At 49.6% G+C, this 22,189-nt stretch overlaps 1 protein-coding gene across 2 annotated transcripts in view; it reads right to left on the reverse strand.

The window, feature by feature from the left end:
• The window catches only part of SRRM3 (serine/arginine repetitive matrix 3), a 95,530-nt gene that overhangs the window by 44,204 nt on the left and 29,137 nt on the right, over positions 1-22,189 (reverse strand). For both annotated transcript variants that reach the window (XM_019511492.1, XM_019511493.1), the window contains exons 2-3: positions 11,603-11,704; positions 1,584-1,718 (exon numbers count right to left, since the gene is read on the reverse strand). In XM_019511492.1, coding sequence (XP_019367037.1) covers positions 1,584-1,718; positions 11,603-11,704 — 237 coding nt within the window. The remainder of the gene's footprint in view (positions 1-1,583; positions 1,719-11,602; positions 11,705-22,189) is intronic.

A 22,189-nucleotide genomic window follows, 5' to 3' on the forward strand; every position in this document is an offset into this window, starting at 1 on the left:
TCTTTTGCCTACAGTCTAGTGGTCAGCTTGCTGTGACTGTCTGGGTTTGCGGCTTTGTACCAAAAGGCTCAGATTTGCAGTGCATCGGTAGTGTTGGCAAATTTGCAGCCATTGGCCTGTTAAAAATGAAACCTCGTCTGAGACACAAACTCACATGAATCTGGGACATGAATCAAAGAAGAAGAGTGTCTAATTTAGAGGTTCTTTTAGCAGCTGGCCCCCAGGACATGAACAACCTGCCAGTTCCCAATGGGTAATTTGGTTACTTGGGCATTACCAGCTCTGTTGGAATCAGGTAGGTGGCACTGGCCAGTGCTGTAGAAAGCCCGCCACAAGCAGACACATTCTGTCCAGGGGGGAGAGCTCCTTTAGAGCTTCCATCACAGGCTGTAGCTTTGAAATTTGCATTTTGTTTCATTTCAAAGCTCTGGCTTTAGTTTTATTTATTTTTCCCCTGTCTCCTGATTCCCTTTAGTTTCAGGCACCTGAATGCCAGCAAGCGGTAGACAAATCGGCAGAAGTTCAAAGGACAGGAACAAGAAAACCGGATTGCAGGCTAGAAGGATTGACTCAGGGGGACAGAGCTCCCTCAGTGGGCCTTGCTTAAGTGGTGACAAATGTGGACATAACCGTCAACCAGCATTTGAAGGCTGTAAACAAGGAGGAAGGAGAGGGCAGTGGCCAGGACTAGAGCACCAGGAGCAATGAGATGAGGGTGAAGAGCTATGCTAAATACCAGAAACAGCTTCTTAATGCAGAGAGGGGTTAGGCTGGGGGAGAGGGCAGGAAGCTCATAAGGAAGATAGGGAGAATGCTGTTGCTTGGAAATGAAACCATTTATCATGAGGAACAAACCTGAGTTGGAGGAAGGGAGGAAGGGGGTAGGTGAGCCCATGTGCCTGGGGCTCCAGGTAAGGGTAGGGCAGGGAGACTCAGTTCCTGACCTTGCAGCAATAAGGAGGGTTTTTGAACTAACCGGGGTATACACAGGATAACAAATTGCTGCCTGGACAATGGCTGCACTCCAGTGGGCTAGAGGAGTTTGAAGTAAAAGCTGCAGTAGACAGCTGCGTGGCTCATCCCTTAATCAGCAGCTGCTGTGAATGAGGTGGGGTGTGAACCCCCATGGGAGTGCAGATGATCCTGGGTCTCCTGTACTGTACATGCTAAATATCTACGCAGTGGCAGGTCTGTTTGCACATGCAGTTCTCATACTCCGATGCCCAGCCCAGGTACATACTTGCTAGCTCCCATGATTCACATGCAGCTGCCTGCATGTCTCTTAGACATCTCTTTGTCTGTAGAATTTGCCACATGGTCACAGCTCACAATGTTTGCAAAGCCAGGCCTCTTGTGCCTTTCCTACAGTGAATGTCTGCTGAGCCCCTGGCTGGGCACAGCTCACTGCCTGGCCCCCAGCTTGGGGATGCCTGGTTCTTGGGCTGGTGAGCTGCAAATGCTGGGGGAGGTACTGTAATAGGAATGAGCCAGTACCCAGTGTCCTGTTTGTGTGGCATGCCTGTGCTATGATGTGGGTGGTCTGATGCCAATGCCCTGACACTCAAAGCGCCCCGGCCACATACCTGTATTCTCTGTGGCTGCTGTCATCTCGGTAGCAGTCAGCTGAACAGTCACACTGCAGCGGGCAGCCCTCTCCGTACTCAGGGTACTCCATGGCATACTCCTCTCCATCCACCATATGGTGGTTTTCTATCACTCTGGCCAAGGAAGAAGACACAACTCAGTCAACCCAAGGCTATTTGCTTGTCACTGATCACAAAACAGTCATTGCTTGGTCCCCAGACTCTGCAGTGCTGCTCCAGACTCCCGTTCCCACCAGCTTGTGAATGGGCTGGCCTGGGGAAGAGGCAGCATGGACTGCACATCCTGTTTGGCCCACCTGGGGATGCCAGAGAGCTGGGGTGGGACAAGATGCCCTGGGACTGGCTCCCCAGCAAAGGGCTAAAGGCAGAATGCAGGGGCCATGTCTTTGAGCGTCAATAGCAATCAGCAAACTCCTCTATTGATTTTCAGGCCTGGTGGTGAATTCAGGCTTCTGCTGAGACTGGGAAAAAACTTGCTGGTTCCTCCTTTGGGCCCAGGGGCCTCCAGTAGGCCAGCCTTTGGGGCGTGCTTCCCTCCCAGGTTTTGGGAGCAGCAGGAGAGGGAGGGAGAGGAGTGGGTAACACTGAGCACTTTCCAAAGGTGCAGCCCTGCTCACTGCCTGCCTGCCACATGTGGGGAACCTGGGCTACAGACTTGCCCAGGGACTGAGGGGTAAATCTGGGACTAAGACTCCGGGCTTGTGAGAGGAGGTAGATATCAAGGGAGCTGCTGAGATTTGTGACTCATCTGGATGACCGGCATACGTATGTGTTATAGGGGGCCAGTAGCAGGGGAGCTTGGGGAGACAGACAGACTGACCCTCCTTAGGTGGTCCCTATATAGTGAGGGAGCACCTCAGATGAACTCCTCCTTCACACCTGTCTGTGAGGTATGGCAGGGGTACTACCTCCCCCTTGTCAAGGTGGGAAACTGAGGCACAGACAGCCATGGGAAGGCTAACCCTGCAGTGTGGCATGGACAGAGCCTAGCTAGCAGCCAGAAAACAGTGTGGGCTCAGCACTCTCGCAGCAGCTTCTCAGGTGGGTTCTGCAGCTGTACCAGGGTTGAGTACAGCCCCTGGCCTGGTCCCAACACCCAGGCTGGCTCAGGCCTGGCTGAACTCCACAACAGTCACAGCAGCCCAGCCAGGCCTTGAGTGACATGTGCCAGCTCCTACAGAGGGTTGTTGGCAATGCGGAGCCCTGCACCCAGATCTCCTACCTCAGAAGCCACTGCCAGCCACAGGACTGTCCCTGGCCCAGCATGTCTCTGATCTGAACCACACTGTTTGCTACGCATCAGCAAAACACATCAGCCTCTGCTGACTTCATGCTCTTGCCCTGTTGTTTCCCTTGAGCTGCAGTGCAGGCAGGCCCTAAGCTTCATTAATAAATGACTGCTAATTACCCATGAATTATTCATTGGCACATGCCTTCCTCCAGGCTGCTGCAGCAAGCCAGCCTTGAAGGTGGCAAGATTTAAAGAGGGCGACTGTCATGAGGAGCTGCTGCTAATCTGGGAGCTGGAGACCCCCATGGGTAGCAATCCCATCCATGCTTGGAGACCTCCTACTGGAGCAAGCAGCCAGTGTGGCTGGCAGGAGCCAGTCCTGCACCCAGGCACCCAGTGTGGGCAAAGCAGATCATGGATGCAGCTGAAACCCACCCCTGCATCTCCATTCAGTCACTTGCCTGGCAGCTTTTCACTTCCTCACAAAGTGGTATATGCACTCTAGACTGCAGGGAGAGGCACCAAGAGGCCAAATGCATGGGGGGTGGAGGTGAGGGAAAATGCCAGAATGGTAATGGGGAGCAGCAATTTTGTGCAGGGCACTGGAGCCTGAGGCCTGACAGCTTGAGCTGGTCTGCATGGCTGGGTTGCCATGGACTGACTGAGGCTGGATCTCTGCTCTCTCTTGCTGCTCTGAGGTGACCTGGATCTAGGCTCTGCTTTGTGGAGATCCCACACAGAGCCCCACCCAGGTGGACAAACTGCGAGGGCAGGTGGCTTCTCCTGAGATCGCACTGAGGATAGGGCCATTAGCCTACCTCGCTTCCGTGAAGGTCGGGGAAGGAATGACGTTACAGCTGAGTTAGTGCTGGGAAAAATGCAGAGGGGCCCCAAGGCATTTGAGAGAGGCCTCAAGCAAACCCTAAGGCCATGCCATGCTGCTGCAAGGCACAGCAGTCCCCAGCACAGAGGGAGCTGGACTAGGGACTGCACTGGAGGACGGCTCCTTGTCTCTGCTTTGGTGATGCCCTGGATGGCCTGGCTGACACTGCTGCAGTGTGGATCCCAGGCCCTACTGCTGAGGCCTTGCAGTCATGAGGAGGTGCTATGTAGCTTGCCAACCTCACCTCTATGCCCTGCCCCCGTGCATCTCAGCGGCTTCCACCCTCCCTGCACGTGATCCAGACTCATTGACAACCCCAGTTTTAATGGCTCTTCTTAATAAGTGCTGAGCCTGACCCATGACACAGTGTCTTGGGACTGGGGATGGTTCTATTTCAGTGGTGCTCAACCTCCAGCCTGTGTGCACCAGATATGCCCTGCAAAGCCAGTGTGAATGGCCTGTCACCAGCATGTCAGTCCATGTGAATGCTGCTGCCGCTCTCATCCCCCACTTCCTCCTGCTGAATTCAGCTGAAGGGGAAGGGAAGTAAATAGCCTCCATGCTCTGCTTCTTAGTGCCACATCCCTGTAAAAACTCTGGCAGATGGAAAGGGAAAGGCACTGAAGACCTAGCCTTGGTGGTCCCATACCCGCATGCCCACGGGGCTCTGTCACAGCACTGGGCTGCCTACAGCACCTACAAACAGCAGGCCATTCTTTCAGAGAAAGCCCCACTGCTCTTGGGCAGAGTGGGGTCCCACTGTCACCACATTCCCAAAGTGCACAGCTCCCCTTCAGGAGACACTGGTAGGGCACTGGCAAGGTAGGGAGCTGAGGTAAGGTACAGTGCTGCCATCTGGGCAGTCTGTCCTCTCCCACAGGCCTGAGGCCCCACATCCCCCACCAAAACTAAGCACCTGGAAGCCAACCCACTTCTTGCGGGCTAATGCAAGCTAGTGGCTCATCATCTCAATCCCTGCTGCTGCACAGGGCACTTTTTTATTTTAAAGTTTATTTATTTTTATAAAATGTAAAATAGCACTATAGTATACTGGACTTTGGACTTCACATGAATGATCTAAAATGACTAAAACTGTATGTTTTCCTTTCTCATAGTACTGAAAATACTTACATTTAGGATATACCAAGATGTAGAAGCAAAATGCCTTTCTATGTGGTCCTCAGCCCATTTCTGATTTTAAGGTTGAGCATCACTGCTCTAGACCAAGGACCTTTCTGCTCTACAGATCCTTCTCACTGTTGCCCTGCAGGGACACATGCTGCAGATGTGCTCAACAGGATGGAGAACATATGAGCTAGTCAGTCTTGCTCCCTTCAAACCCTTTGGCTACAATGCCAGTAAGACAGGCCCCAGCTTATAAACTATCCTTCAACTTCCTTGCTAGGAAGAGCTTGAAGTGGACCAGGATGCTCCCTTGACCAGGGAGCCCCCCTCCCACTGCCTCAGCAAGATCCTGGGACCCCAGCCTATCTATCATTTATCGCTACAAGATAGGATCATATGCTTCACCAAAAACCTCATTCTGTCAGCTCCAAAACCTTATCTGGCCTCCAACTTGGGCCTGAGTCTGGTAGAGAGGGTCCTTTATGCTTCACTCAGCTCTGCTGGACTCTAGACTTTGTGGGTTGCTTTGACATCCAGGCACCATCAGTCCTCACTGTCCCTCTCCCATTCCCTCAGCTCCCCCTGGCCACTCAAGATTCCTCCTCTGCTCTATCTAGCCTCTCTGACCCGTTGCTCTTCCTGCTTCCTCAAAGTAAACTCACCTCCTGTTGCTTCCACTAGTTTCTACTTTCCTACCATTTCCTCCCCCTCTCTCAGCTGCCTACATTTCCCCACCCCCTCCCAGCTAAATCCCCTCATCTCTGTTCTACTTCAATCCTCCCTCTCCTTGGGAAGGAGCTGAAAACTTTAAATGAACCTCCAAATTCAAAGGGGGAAGTAACAGCATTTATTTCCTTTTCATCTGGCTCTAAAGGAGGGAGTATTTTTGGATGATGAGATGCAAAAGCAAATGAGAGTTTTCAGTTGCAAAGGCTCGGCCATGGGTTTTTTTTGAGGCTGCATGGCAGTGGTGAAACATCAAAGATTAAAAACAAAATGTTCCTCAGCTGTGCCCCATCTTCAAGACATGAAACAGGCTGGCTGGCTGCCTTCCACATCAGGCAACTGCAACTCAGAAATGAGCAGCATTTTCATTTCATTGATGTGTGGTGTCTTTTGCAGGCCCTTTGGCACTGGACTCAAATGTTCCCTGCTCAGAGAATTGCTTGGGAATGTGAAGGGATGAATTCTTAGGCACCCAGTCTCTGTTCTTGCATCTGTAGATCATTCAGCAGGGAGGCACTGACTCTGGGACTGTGAGACTCCCTCTATTACTTTGAGTAGTTCTTGCTCCTGGAACAAACTCACAGGCTTCAGTGGGACCCCTGGAGCAATGAGTTGAGTGCTTCTGCATTACAGGCTGGACCACAGAGCAGGAGGATGATCTTGGGCTTAAGGCACTGGACTCAGCTACAGGGAAGCTTGGTGCCATTCTAAGCTCTGCTACTGACTCCTTGGGTGGCCTTAGGCAAGTCATTTAGAGCTAAGGATGCCAAAGAGGTCTGCCCATAGGTTCTTCTCCTAGGCACCTACATAAGTGGGTAGGTTTTCAGGAGCAGAGGCATTCTGAGAAGAACGCAGGAGAAGGGCACTTCTGAAAGCCTGGCCTTTAATCTGTGTGCCTCAGTTCCCCATATCTAATATGGAGAGGATGATGCTCCCATTCTCCCACCCTTGGGCTACCTTGCACATGTTCAAACTGCAAGCTCTTTGGAGCAAGAGCTGTCTCACTTTGTGTACAGTATGTAGCATGGATGGGAATTATTTCATCTGGGGCCTACAGGGGTTAAGATGGCTCTGCTCGGATGTGGTGTGTCTATGCCAGGGTCTGAGACAGGTTTTACTGGGCAAATGCTTCATGTGGACCTGATGTTCCCTTCCCTGTTCCTCCCTAGTAGTGCTTCTACCCACTCATGATTGACACCAATAGCAGAACCTGGCCCTGAGCATTGGCCCTAATCCCAAGCCTGTGGAAAGCTTTGCCAGAGCTGCATAAAACATGGCAGCCCCTGTCACAACCCCTTCCTGTGGATGCTGCATGTAACAAAGCTGGCCCTGTTCAGGCCATAAGCAGGGCCTCCACTTGGGTTTATTCTTGTGGGTGACTTCCATTAAGACCAATGAATGCTTTTCTAGAAGAGCCTGCTTTTGTGCTGGCTTCCCCTCAGAAGGCATTTAATGGGGAGTGACAACCGCCAGCATCTCTCAGCACAAATGAATCTCTGTCACTCGTGGAGTTTAACCCAATTAAGAGCCAAGTGAATAATTGCCTGTTTGAACAGAGTGAAAAACCAGGGTGTTTTGGACCCAAAATACAAGTGAGACATCCTCCTCTTTACTGCAAATTATCATTCCTCCCAGAAGGCTCTGCCAGCTGTCAGTGAGTGAGTGTGTGTGTGTGTGTGTGTGTGTGTGAGAGAGAGAGAGAGAGAGAGAGAGAAAGAGAGAGAAACGGGGGAGGCAGCCAGTATTAGAAATACTTTTCTTAGGTTATCTGGCTTCAATTTTCCTATGGCATGTTTCTAGGTGATTGGGTTTTGTGTCATTTCAAAATGACTCCTGCCCACCCATGTGTGGAGGTCAGGGAATGCCTCTATAGTTAAAAAAATACAGAGTAAATAAATATAATTACTTGTTGGATTTTGTCAACGTGTTGCTTGGCCTGAAAGATAAAATTCAGAACGGTGGACAGCTCACAGGGAATGTGTTCCCTTCCAGAGCCTGTTATTAAAATAGTCCCATCAGAGGCTTTTCTTCCATTAGCTCTGACTCAGCTGCTCAGGGCCTGGTTTCATTGCCTGGATTATCTGTTTCTTTTTTCTCCCTGAACCCCGCATTATAATTTTTCAGTACTGCCAGGAGGCCCATTAGGAGAGGAGAGGGAGGCTTGCTCCCTTGGTAACTGTGCTGTGTTTTAAGGCTGGATAGGTCCAGGGAAGTGTGTGGGGGTAAGGACACTGAAAGGCAGCATCGTATGGTGGGGCTGAGACTTCAGAGTATAGCATGGACTATACTCCTGGAGCTGCCAGTGGCCTGCTGAATGACCATGAACAAGTCACCTACCCTTCCATGCCTCAAAACTGAATGACACTGACTTCCTTGCTTTGGAGACAAAGAGCAAGGCACTGTTATTATGCCCCTCACACTGACAGGCTACGGTAAAAGCATAGCACCAAGATTTCAATGCTGAGGATTCCAAAGTTAGGCACAATTAAAGATGCCTTCATTCACCCACCTACTTTGTGCCTATGCATAATGACACCATCTTTAATTAGCTGATTGCATGCCATTATTTTCCAGGGGATCCCTACTTCATTCAGTTCATGATGTTCACTTAAGATGCAATTCAGCATCCTGCTTGCTCCTTGCCACTTGCAGTGTATCCCCAGGTCTTATCTACTGCACACAATTCAAACTCTGCTTTGAGGACAGAGGAATTAAGGCCTTTATAGACTTTTCCTGGGGCAGTACTCATGATAATGTCTGAATGCTTTTGAGACACCAATGAATTTGATTTCATAGCGTGTCCGTGTGATGGGTAGGGTCCTGGAGGGTGGGGGGTACAATGAGGAACTGAGGCACAGACAGATTAAGGTGGAAGTCCACTAAAGCTTGGGTGTCCAGTGTGAAGAATGTGGCTTGACTTTCAGATTGCACAGCACAATATAGACGGCCACAGCTAGAAAAAGCACAGCTGGTTCCTGGGTCAGTAGCATCCTCTGCCTCTCCTACCACCCACTAGGATACATCTAAAAAGCACTATCCACAGCCAAAAAGTGATTTAAAGTACTTGGCAGCAAAGTTTGAACATGAAGCAGAGAAAGGAGGGGTGAATCCTACACTGAGGGGCCCAGGTACAGTTCGACCTGCCAAACAAAACAGATGTTTCATGAATCAGCATGATCCATCCAGTCCTTCTCATACATGGTCACTTTGCAAGGAGAGCAGTATAATCAGCCCCATCTCATACTGAGAATTAGTATTTCAAGTGCCCTAGGCAGAGGATCAGGACCTGGGAACTATTGTGGTTCTTACCCCAGCTCTGACTAACTTGCTTTGTCACCCTGGGCAAGTCCCTTTGTATCCTTCTGCCTGGGAGGTGTGTCTTCTCCTGTTATGCCTGGGAGGTTTGGATGGGGGGAAAAATACATGTGGTAACAGTGAGAAAGATTTCAGCACCACATGCATCAGTAAAGTGCATCTTCTGAAGCCTGCAGCACATCAGGGCACTAGATGGAGTGAAGGGCATAGTCAGAAGAGCAGTGGGGTCCTGGTCTAATGCTAGGTGGGGATCCAGCAATTGCTCTGCTGCGGCTTCATGACCTGATGGGAGAATTTCTTTCTCTGTGTGGAAATCCACTCACATTCTGGTTAGCGGGGGTCTGGATAGGCCTTTTATTGCTTTTTAAAGTGCTTTGAGGACCCACCATGGCCCAGAAGTGCCGAGGCTGATTGTTATCCTGGCAGTTTATTCAGACTGGCCTGATCATCTTCGAATTCATTAGATAGAAAGAAGAACGGCCCCCTTCCCAGTTCAACAATTCCCACTGATTCCCAGATGTGGCCCAGGGGTGACCATCTTCCTGTGATGTGTTTTCCCAGTGCTGAGCACAGCGGAGTCCAGGACTGTGATTGCAGGTACTGCTGCCACACCACTGCTTTACCAATAAACATCACCATAAATTAGGACAAGGACTATCCTTTTGCTTGGTATCTGTACAGCAGCAGCACAATGGGAACCTGGTCCTGCACCAGGTCTCCCAGGTAATACATGAATGTAGTTAATAACCAATCTCTGCACCGGAAACAGATAGTTAGCCAGTATATCAATGTGGAAGGGGCAGGGATGACTAACTCTCCATCTCCTTATTGTAGCCAGAAAGAGAATTCACCAGAAAGGGAGTACACCTTTTAACCCCTGCTTTTGTATGTGACACTCAGTTTCAAGACACTTGGTAACTCAGTGGTAGCTGGTGCATGATGCATTAGATTGCTGTTTTATGACTTAAAGACTAACCTGTGCTTGCCACCGATTCCGCTGCCTGGCATTTCCCAAGAAAATTGGCCTAAAATTAAGATCCATTGTTCAAGTGAACTTAGAGAAAGAAGCACAGCAACTGGAAAAAATTATAGGACCCTGAATGGCTGCCAGACAGCTCCATTGCCTAGAAAATGCACCATATAAATCTCCCAGCCCTTGTAACTCATGGTAATGTCTCCAAGTCTGGAATTAGCTCTTCTGCTCTCAAAGGGAGGCCCTTCAACCCATCTAATATACATGCTGGAGCTAGGTTACGATTAGGAGCCCAGGAGTGATGCCAATCTATAGAAGCTGAGACTCTGTCCCCTCCCCACCCTCAACCTCATTCCTTAAACCCAAGTTCTGCAAACTTGCAGTTGCATCTGCCAAACACGTATGTTATCAAGCCGCTGGTGAACAAGGGGTTAATTTTAGCTTGGTTTCCTCCCTTCCTCTTGCTCAGGTATTCAGGAATAGGGAATACTGGATGCTTGGGGGTGGAGAAGGAAGGCTGGGATCAGACCCCTGGGATTTAGGACTCTGATGATCTCCAAGCAAGCCAATATCTTTCTATTCACTTTCTACATCTGGTGCAATATTCCACTGTTTACTGGTTCTTGATATCAAGACCCCACTGACTATGCCTGTATTTTGCCACTAAATCCTTCCACTATGAGTCCCTTGGCCATGAAGTAGCCCTCAGAGAGGGTGAATGTTCAGTGTATTCTGGAACAATCTTAAACTACAGGATGTTTGGTCAGACTCAGCCATGGGATCACTCCAAGCTGTGCCTGTTGCTGCTTTCTGGTTGTGATGCTGGACCCTGCAAGTGTCTGCAGGAAAGATGTTCCCAGTGCTGCAGTATTTTTCCCAATGTCCTGATTTCCTGACCTTAATGAAGCATTAATATTCAGTGAACCTACTAGATCTATTCCTGTCCCAAGTGACCTGGTTTCTAGGCTGATAGATTATATGTGCTTTGCTGACTGCGCTCACTGTGCCATTAAGCATTTCACAGATAAATCATGATCAATCCAGGGCACAGCCAAGAGCTGACAGGTATATTCCTGGATCTGTGCATGGAACAGCAATGTCAGAAGCTAAGCAATCAGTGTATATGCTATGCCACTTGCCTGAAGGAATGAAACACCTGCTCATAAGACGGGAATGGTGCTGGGAGAGATCTCGACCTTGGTTACATGGGGACCAATTGGAGGGTAAATGCTCCAGAGTATGCGTGTGCATGTCTCACTGCAGTCTCTCTGGATGTAAATCAACCTGGTGCAAAACCCGCTAGTGAGGTGATTCTAGACTGATATGGATGTGAATGAAGTTACACTGAATACCCAGCAGAACGGGGCGTACGTGGCTGCAGCTCTAAGTAAGTGCAGGATCTGACCCTAACTGTATAGGTGCCAGTGGGATTACTCCAGATTTGTGGCAGTGTCATGGAGATTAGAATCTGACCCACTAAATTATGGTAGTGAAGGGCCTGGGTAAGGCTTTGCAAGGGCAGGGACAGCATTTGGATTAGTGTGTGGACTGGAGGGTGAAAGCTAGGAGTTACACCAGCACTAGACTACAGTGTTATAGGGGAACTGGAGAGATCCCAATCCAGACCTGTCCTGAGAGGGGGAAATTCTGACATAGAGGATGGGCCAGAAAACCATGGGGTGTGCTGGGAATTCAGATTCCCCTCTCCAGGCCACCAAAGCCCCTTTGAGCCTCTCCATACTCACATCTGACGCCCATGCTGATCCTCCCTGGTGAGTACGCCCTCCTTCTCCATCAGCATCTGCCGGAAGGTTCCCACCTTCTGCCGGATCTCCTCTTCGGAGTACCTGGAGTGGAGCGAGAGGGAGAGTCAGGGGTGCCATCGCCTCACTGTGAGCTCATGCAAGGGAACACACTCCACTGCTGATGCCACCTCCATGCTGCCTCTGTGTCCTGCTCTCTCTGCCATGCTTCTTACAGTTCTTCACATCCAGGACTACCTCCCTGGGCTGAGGCCTTCACAGGCCCCTGGATGGGGGTCCAAGTACAGCAGTCAAGGGCAGATGTATTTCCTACAGGAAATGAATGTGAGGTTAAGTCACACAGACAGAACTGGGCACAAGCTATGGATATACAGGGTGCCTGAATCTCCAAGTCTGGACATCTACTCTGCACTTTCCTTGTATGGCAGCACCCAACTCAGTCTGAGTAGTGAGGGCAGCACACTACCCCTCAGTTGCATTCACTGGCCTTGTCTGTGCAGAGACCAGGCCTCAGAGGGCTCCCTGGCCTGCAGAAGGACACATAGTGCTACCCCTGTGGAGGACAGCACCACTCCACTGGCCTGCAGGTAGAGGGCAGAGCCACAGTATTAGCTTCTCCTACTGTATACCTCACCACACCCTCTTTGGGGCACCATGGTCTGCAGCAGGGTCACTGAAGCACGGGGCTTATACTGTCATTGGTTCAGTGCCACCCAGCCCTGGTATGGACTCAGCAAAGTGAGCAGTCCCCTTTTCACCCTATACCCTGAGAAGGGTCAGATAAGACAAGCCTTGCTTCTTCTCTCCCTCCCTCCCAAAAGCTTCATTTCCTGAGACAGGGAATTCATGCTGTAGACCTGTGTTACTGGAAAAGGACTGAACCTTGGCATGCTCCAGGGGGCTGAGTGGCATCACAGGATGCATAAGAAGTGCATTCATGCTGGATGCAGACAAGGTTCTTTGGGTGGGACAGTTTCTGGGGTCACTGTCCCTGGGAAAAATTAGAGCAGTCCCTGGGCTGGGGCCTTGTTTGCTTGGGCCAGCTCTGGGATGGGCAGAGGCAAGGTGTCACAAAGCCACCTTTATCCCTGCTGTCCTCCTGAAGCTAGGCCCCAGGGTGAGAAAGTCAACTGTCAGTAGACCAAATTCTGGCTTCCCTGCTCAGTTCAAATACCCACTGCAGCCTCTTGGAGTTTGCCCGAGCAAGAGCCACAGGGCCCAGATCATTAGCTTTGGAAGAGAAACATTCAGGCTAAAATTTCTCTGGCTGCCTTGGGCACCTGGTTTGCACCGTATTGGGTGGGGAGTTGTGACTCCAAACCCCACCATCACCTCAACTTCAGGGGCTGACTCCCCTGCATGCCCAAGCCACTCCATCTTTCCTCCTGTCACAAGCCTCTCTTACTCGGCCCCATGTTGCATCTCCAACCCAGGCAGGCTCAAGCTCTGCACGGATGGCACATGCTGACTCAGGCTGCTGGAGGCTTATTGACAAGAGACACTAATCACTTGGTGCTAGTGTCTGAAAACTGCTGGAGTGTCTTGCTGCAAACAACCACCCAGGGGACAGAGAGAAGCTGCCTAGCATGGACTGAGGACTCTTGAGATAAAAATCAGCCTGAATTTAGAATGGGATGGTGCCAAATTCAAGGCATACTTAAAAAGCAAAGCAACCCCAAGCTTGTTATGGGTCAGGCTCATAAAGGAACCAGAAAGCCTCATCATTATTAGAAGAAATTTGTTCTCTTGCCAACTGTTGGTCCATTTAAGCAGCTGAGTCCATTTCCCTGCTTGATGTTTTGCCCCAGCTGGCCTATCCCGTTTGTTTATGGCCATTGCAGTGTTTTATACCACTCTCAGCATTGCCTCCTCTGCCCTCCCTAGCCACAGCACATATTAGTCTGTGCTCTGCAGGCAGTGGGAACCACACTGCTTGTGTATTTAACTTAAGGACAGAGCAGACTGGCTCTTAAACAGGCCTTGGGTGCAAAGCACTTCACAATGCAGGAAAAGTGTCATTCTCCACATGTTGCAGTCAGGAAACAGAGGTATTTAGAGGAGAAACAACTTGTTTAAGGTCACCCAGTGACCAAACAGAACAAGGGTTCTGATCCCAGCAGCCTGCTCTATGTGCAACCATAACCAAATTATCTCTCTGGGACTCCATTTTCTCTCCCATCCTTTGTTTTGTCCACTTATATTGCAAACTCATTGGGGCATGGACTGTGCCTTACCAAGTGTTTGTGCAGCATCCAGCCCAATGGTGTGTAGGGTCTGTATAGGACACTGGTCTCCGATCCCCCAAGCCAATGTCCTGCTGCTTGCTCAGGGGACTCTCTCAGGAGACTTGCTGCCTGTGTGGTGATCTCTTTCAGATGGAAGGTGAATGCAGCCCCAACAGTGTTTGTAAGCACAGTTGAGGAGGGGATGGACAGGTTACCCAAAAGGGTTTCTCTTGCCCAGAGAGGGGTGGAGTGAGTGAGTAGGGAATAGTGAACCCTATTCACACACCTGCATGCTGCCTGTGAGGAAGCACCAACCCACTAGCAAAGACATCAAAGGAGCAGGTTCCAGACCAGAGGTGATAGTCAGTGATAGATGGGTAGAGAAATGGCCTGTTCCTGCCAAGAGGCTCCTGAAAACGAGGGATAATCACCCCATAAATACCAAAGCCAGGACCACAGCATGACTCTTCATCAATAGGGAAAAAAAACAAGGCCTGGGTTGATAGCCAAGGCAAAATGAAAGGGATAAACTGGCCAGATTGGACCCTCATTTCATTCAGCCTTCAATGCCTGAACCATTCCTGAAAGGCTGTAGTGTGATGATGCTGTCTCCTCCTAATGCCAGCACCTCATACTGCTAGTGCAGCTTCTAATGAGACCTCAGACTGCCGTGTAATGCCTCAGAGCTACCACCACCTTAGCTCCTGGAGGCAGGGGGCTGGCTCACTTTTTAGCTCCAGAGCAAAGGGCAGCAGGATATGGCACCATGGCCAAGACCCACTGAAGTCCATGGGAGTGGGGGCATTACTGCATTTTAACAACTAGAGAGAGTATATTATCATCCTCATATTAAAAGTGTGGCGCCGAGACTTGTCCAAGGTCAGTGGTAAGGTCATTTCTGAGTCAACCCCTTGCTCATGAAGTTCATTCACCCTGGAGGCAGGTCCTGCTGAGTGGGGAGGTCTTCCTGGTTTGCTACCCGAGGAGATTTCACTCCTCTCAGGAGGTGCCAAGGGATCTTTCACCCCAGGCACAGGCTGAGGTGCTCCCAGTATAAAATCCCATCCTTGGGATGGTTTAACCTTGAGGGAGAGGCAGGCAAGCCTATTGGAAAAACGCCAGCTCCCTCTCCTCTCCTCTCCTCACCCCTGCACCCCATTCCCCCTTCCTGTCTTCACTCCTTCTCCACAAAGTCAAGTCCCACATCTCCCATTGCTGCTGTCTCCAGGCACTGTCTGGTGCTGTCTCAATGAGGCAAGCAGCAATGCATAGGTAACCTTGCAGCAATTCTAGACACACTGTCCAGATTGTTTATTTTACATCCATCTCCTCAATTATTCTCTGAGCAAGTGACAAATGGAAAAGCAATTTCCCACTCCCGCTCTCCAAGCTGGGGACACCCAGGCTTTCTGCAGGGCAAGTTTAATGGGAGTGTGTGACTCAACTACAGTCCATCATCCCTGGAGTTGTCTGTTTTCAGCAGCACCTCAGGGATTGGAGGCAGAAATCATGAGCCATAGAGCTGGGTGGGAACTAGAATTTTTAGTTTGTGGGAAAATTAAATTTGTTTCCAATCAAAAACAAGGTATGCTTGAATTTTCCCATAGAATGAAATTCTAAGGTGGGAAAATCTTTTAGCTTTCACTGAAACCAGGAGGGTAGTAAAGACAGAAGGGTAGTAAAATACTGGAACAGGCTACCCAGAGAGGTTATGGAGTCTCCATCCTTGGAGGTTTTTAAGACTCCACTAGACACACCTTGTCTGAAATGGTCTAGTTGGGGATGGCCCTGCTTGGAGCAGGGGGTTGGACTAGATGACTGCCCGAGGTCCCTTCAACTCTTGTTTTCTATTATTCTATAATTCTATGAAACATTTCATTTCTGTCATTGTAAAATGCCTCATTTTAATTTTGACATTTAATTTGTTCATATTTTTTATAATGTAAAATAGAAACAATTCTGAACGCTGTTTTACAACATAAAATCAAAACATTCATTCTGCAGGTATCCACATGGAATATTTTGACCACAGTGAAATGCATTCCTCATTTTTTCCCCCCTAAACAAGTTTCGTTTGTGTTTATCTGGTTTTTGTTGGGGCCTTGTCTCATCTTTTCTTTCTCTCCCTCTCTCTCTCTATTTATCTGCCTTTTGGCTTTGATACTGACACATTTCTCATCTCATGAGCTCACTTTTTCTAGGCAAAAAAAAATGGTGAGAAATTTTCAGATCTGCTCTAGTTAATGCTCTGCTTAATCTGGAAGAGAGAGCTTGTGCCCTCCACAAAGCAACACAAAGGTCACATAACACAAGATTCTAGTTGTGAGATGTAGAATTCAAAGAACCTATGACTGTACCAACACCTGGATTCAAAGGTTTTGAGAGTCACCATCTGCACCAGTTACATGCTTCATTCTGGTCTCCTCCCTTTCAGAGCACATGCTGTATCTGCGGGCTCCAAAGGTACCAGCCCGGCAGCCCTGGAAGCTGGAATTCTTAACATCCGCAGACACAGTCAACAGCCATCCCTGCCAGGTCACAGGTATGAACTGAAGTAGCTGATTATGCAAGGCTGTTCCAACACCAATTCAAGCCTTGTCCTCTCTGGTGGGGCTGCCAGAAGGGTTCAATCAGTGACTGCCTAGGGGACAGTTTCTGAAGTATGGACATTGCTTGACTTTAACAGAGCAAAGAGATTTCAGAGTGATTGGCTCCTCCTTTTCAGGATGAATTTCATCTGTTAAAAAATGGGTGATGCAAAGAAGGGCTACGAATCTAAACCAGCTTGTCACAGTCCTAAAACAAGAGGGCTGTAGGATGAACAAAGACCATCATGGAAAGCGAGCTGTGTCTGCGAGGCAGGTTAGTTGGTGACACACCTTCTTTGCTAATGCACTCATGCACTGGGAGAGGAGGCAGAAAACTCATTCAACTCCTGCCTTCTGCTAACAATGAGCTTTTTGTCTTGCCAGCCTATAATGAAATTTCACCTGTAAATGCTAATTTTCCTGGGATTCATTCCTAAGGGCCAGGTGTTGAAGAGTGCAGTGACAGATGCTCAGCAACTTTCCAGGATTTGGCCCTAAGTGTAGAAGTTCTGGTAATTAGGAAATAAATAATTCCTATTCATCTCACTTCAAAAGCAACGCAGTTGTAGAAAGCCGGGGCTCTGAACTTGGAAGGTAGTCGGCAGGGTTTTGAAGAGGAGGGCTGTAACACACAGACATGAAGGGGGGTGGGAAGAGGGAGCTGACAGGGAGGTCTGAGTGCAGAGTAGACAAAAGAAGATTTCTATGTCGAGTGCTTGGAGCACAGCCCTAGGAGAATGGAGTGCTAATCCAGAGGTCAGATTTCACATGAATAAATAGGCATTGGTTTAGTTGTGTGGCTGCTCTTACCTCAGCTTATTGAGAGGCTTATTTCAGTTTAGTATTTTGGTTCCCAGCTGGTTTAAACTAAACTGAAAAAGCTACTCAATGAGCGTGTCTTCTTGAGCCATTAATGCACAGCAATAAACTATGAAGCTCATTGCTGCCCAGTTTATTGCTCTTGGGAAGCTTCTGGGTGTGCAGTTTATACGTGCACTGGGGCCACAGTTCATTGAGCTGGGCCATGGCAGCCCCGTGACATGTGCCCAATATGGAGTAAGAGCATTTACAGAGTGGTTTCCTCCAGTTTAAACCTCCAGCATAAGTTAACTAAGAGTTAAGCAAGGTTCCTTGACTTCAAAGTTGACTGACTTAAGATAAATCAACATTAAACCAAAATAAAATGGCCTTTTGCAGCAGTTTAACCAACGGGTTTAAACTGATATTATTAGTCACACTAATGCAGCTCTCAGTAGAGAGAAGGCCTGTGCTCTGGTGAGTCACTTAACCTGCTGGCCTCAGTTCTGAGAACTGAATGGATCCAACCATTCCTCTACTTCCTGGCACTCTGGGGTGAATCAGTAGGTGTCTGTGAAATGTTTGAAGGTATCACATGCAACACAAGTGCAACAGACACCCATTCCTCAGTTAATGTCTCCCTGTAACTGAATTTGCAGGTACCAAAAATAGAGCTGAGAATCCCTAACCAATTCCTTGTGCGACAGATATTGCCTCCTTTTTGGTTCGTAGGGTATCTGTGAGGAGAGCAGGAATGCTTTTTTTTTTTTTTAAATCTGGCTGGTCTGGCCAGTTGAGGAATGAATCTCTGATCACCACTACATGATCCTTCCCAGACCTCTACCTGGTCACACTATGGCTGGTGTGAGAGTCTTTTCCTCTGCATCTCCTCCCATCAAAGACGATCTCCCTGCCTCTCAGCAGCTTCCCATCAGGGTTTATCTGTCATCTGGAAGCCCTCTCTTTACCTCTCTCCATGTCCTCTTTCTGCTTTTCCCTTATAACTATATTGTCCATTATTATTTTATGATCTAAGATCCCAATCCAGCAAAGGCTACTTGAGTTCTTGCCTAGCTCCACTGAAGTCACTGCTTCATGCCATGAAAGTCCATACGGGCATTCAAGTTAAGCACGTGCTCAGCTGGCTCAGGCCCCAATTCTGTAACTCCAGTGTACAATTCTGTAACTGTCCCCAATCCTGAAAAGCATCTCTGGAGTCTCTGTTGTTATTAGAGAGGCCACCGCAGGCCAGATGGTGTGAGGCACCCTGCAGTGGAGAGTGCTGTGGAATCATGCTAGTGGCACGGAGTGGTTGTGGCAAGTATTTGTCTGTGTTTATGTGGTCTGCACCTCAGAAACAGTAGACAAGAGCAGCAGAGCCAGAGTTCTCCTGGGAATGTGTGTGTGTGTGTGTGCACATGCACATGCGTGTATGTGCATGTGCACATGTGTGTGTGCATGTCCTGCTGTGGCATCAGCATGAATGGCTGGAATAGGCAGGGAGGGAGAGGTGGAGAAAGGCAACTTACTCCATCTCCCAGTACCAACACAGTCTCTGCTTAGCAAAGAACGTCATGGGCTGAAGCATTCCACTTTGCACTAGGCAGGAGTTTGAATAGAGGCAGTGGGACTGCTTTTCCCTCAGCTTAGCCAGGCACTTGGGCCCTTGTGAATCTTTCATGGGGTCGGGCAGCATTGCTCTTCAATAATGGAGCAGCTCACTGGGCTCTGCGGCTCCCTCTGAAACCTCATCCTGCCTCTCATATGGGGTTTGCGGCAGGTGGGAGACAGATCTAAGGCAAGATGCAGACCTTAGTGCCCATGCAGTGAACCAGGCCCTGAGTGTTCCCTGCCATGGGGATTTTCAGAAGAGAAAGGACTAAAAGAAATGTGGCCTTATGGCTGGGGTTCAATATCCATCTCTGCCACAGACACCCAAGGTAACCTCAGGCAAGTCAGGTATTTAAACCACAGCCCTAATGCCAGGTATTTAAAGGTATCAAGATGTCTAACCGCACTAATTTCAGGGAGCTTTAGCTATCTGTGACTTGGCCACACTCTCTCTGCCCACCATTTCTCAGGCTTGTCTCCATGTTTATGTACAATGAAGCCCCGATCTCAATAGGGTGGGGTCTCCAGGCACTCTTGCAGTACAGGGCTGGAAGGGATGTCAGGAGGTCACCCAGAAACCTCCTGAGAACCTAAGCAAACTTCTGAGTGACCTCCAATCCCCTCTTTAAGGTAGCATCATTCCTGTCTGCAGTACCCCCTTCTCCTCCCATCAGGCTAGAGTGGGATGAGGGAAGCTCATGCTCTCATGGCCTGTGCTAGCTGTGGGGCCAAAAAAGAGAAGCTGAGCCTGCAGGACCTTTTGCCAGCTCTAAGCCTCTTGGCTCTGCCCCTGCTATGGGTTTATTGGGATCTGAGAGGCCTTTCTCTGCACTTCGAAGACTTTTGTGGTGCAGCCACCTCCTCTGGATCTGACGAGACACTTCTGCCCCTACCTCTGCTGCGGAACTGCTTGTTGTGGCTCAGTGCCCAGCAGCATTGTAGCACAGTGGGCAGGAACAGAGACGCCAGTGGCTGACTGCCTGGCGCAAACAGGTAACAGGATTCCTCCCTCTGGACCTTGTGGGTAGGCTCCCTGCTCCATGAGAAAGGGGGAGCTGGTGGCTGCGATCTTACAGTCTAGTGCATTTTCTAATCCAGAGAGACATCTAGGAAAGCCACGTGGGAGGGCTGAATGACAGCAATGGCTGTCCTTAGTTACAGGTGCTGAACTCGCAACGCCTGATCCTCAGCTGTGCAATGGCCTTGATTTCAGTGTTGCAGTAGCAGAGGGGTCTGACAAGCAGTTCTGGCCTGAAGAGCCCCCAGGAGCCCTTGGAGTTTGTGCAGACCCCTGTCCCCCACTGAGGGGGGTGCAGCTCCATCTCTATATTGCTGGAAGGATAGGTCAACATTACTACACTCTCTTGTTTAATTTTGACTAAGCGTCCTGGCTTTCTTTGCTTTCCCTGAGGGTTCAGTTTCCTGGTGTAACCCTGTCAGTCTGTTCTTTCTGCATCTTGTTAGTCTATCTGCACACAGAACTAGGGTTCTGCTACAGCTGCCATCCCAGAGCCTTGGGTCTTGGTCTAGTCCACTAGAGAGGCAACACCAGCTTCACTGACCTCAGGAGGTGGGTTCTGTGCAACACCACACAGGGATCTGACACCAAAAACAGCTGAGACATTCAGTTCAAACTCTGGGCCTCCCCAAAGTTTGAAGATCTATGGATCCTGTCTTCAGACCATCTCTCCCCATCCGCCTCTTGCACCAGAAGGGAGACAGGGGGACTCCCAGATAGCACCATTTCTCCACAAGGCCCTGTCTGGGCAGACAGCCAGTGTCGGCTAGGCATGAGGCTTATGCTGAAGCCTCTGTTCAGATGAATTTATCACCTGTCAGAACCCAAAGTACCCCAGAATACCCCTTGCATCAGGCCCTCCCAGGTCCTGGCCACCACCACTGAGTGCAACTCAGCCCCCCAGTACAGCCCCACTTAGGCAACCAGTGCTGCTCAGTAACCTGCTCTCTGGGTCACAGGTGCTGATCCAGGTTTGAAGCCTTCATCTTGGGTTTTTGTTGTTAGTTTAAAGCTTGTTGCTGGCAAAGCAGCTGTCCCCACACAGGCGCAGCCTGGTATCTGCAGGCCAAGGCTCAGTAACAGTTTGTCTAATCAGCATGACAGGACAGGGAGAGGATGTTACTTAGTCATGGCATGGGCTTGAATAAATAAGGTGTGGAGCTCTGTTCGGCCCACTCCCTCCCCAGCTCTCTGAAGTGCTGCAACTGGAGGAGAAGAGTAACATGAAAACGTTTCCCTGGCTGAGAGGTGTTTCATGGTGACTGTTGGATAAAAGGGAGCCGGTGAGGATAGGAGTCCGAACACATGGGGTGGTGGCTGGGGGCCAGGCGGCATAGACAGGGACTCATCCAGCACTGATGGCACCTTAAAATCTGCATCAAGATGAAAAGAGAGCTGGCTGCAAAGCTGGCAGCTGCCGAAAGGTAAGTGCCCACTCTGAAGAGAGGGCTTGCAGGACATGGGCATGGCCCTGGCTTGAAGTGGCTGGTGCCACCTTGAAAAATCCTAGCCTGGGGACAGAGGTCCAAGGGAGTTTTGTTAATTCTTTTAAAATATAGTTTTTCTCCCCATTTTCAGAGACTCACAGGCATTGCACGTGGCCCAGGTATGATTACTTAGGCAGGATGACATTTAGGTGAAGAATAAGAATAGCCAGAGGAACAGTCATAAGTTTAACCAAGAGCCTTGAAAAGGACATAAAACATCTAACACTGGGGCCTAACCACTGTCTATCCATTGAGGATTAGGTAGGAGCTTCCCTGGGGCATATTACTCATAGTCATAACACTAGTCTCCCAGAAACTCCTAGTCCCAGCCACTCTTGGCACCAGATGGACCCACTGGCCGTCCAGTGAGGCTGTTCTTGTGTTTCCAGTTCTCCTGAGGGGCAGATAAAGACTCCAGTGAAAGCTGTTTCCTCAGGCCCAGCAAAACACTGCCTCCAAGTGCAGGATATTGTGCTGGGCTTGAGCACTCCTGTTCTCAGACCTGGTTTACATGAGAAAACTTCACCAGTCATTTCCCAACCAGAGCAAGGCCCTCGTCAGCACAGTGGTGGGAGTCCCAGAAAGCTGTCAGCCTGCACCATATCAGCGAACCAGCCCGGACTATATCTTCATCTCTCGGGGCCCAGTCTGGCAACCAGGCCCTTCCAGGATAACCCCCCATAACACACCAAAGCACTATGGAGATTGACACCAGTTAACTGACCCTGTCTGTCTCCAGCAGACCTGTGCTGATTTACACCACATGGGAATCTGGCCCACAGCTTCAGGTGATGGGCACCCACCTGGGGTCAGGTTCACTGGTTCCAGTGGCACTCTGCAGC

The sequence above is a fragment of the Gavialis gangeticus genome, unplaced genomic scaffold (assembly GCF_001723915.1).
Source record: "Gavialis gangeticus isolate Ggan-Ray unplaced genomic scaffold, GavGan_comp1, whole genome shotgun sequence".
Classification (NCBI taxonomy): domain Eukaryota; kingdom Metazoa; phylum Chordata; order Crocodylia; family Gavialidae; genus Gavialis; species Gavialis gangeticus.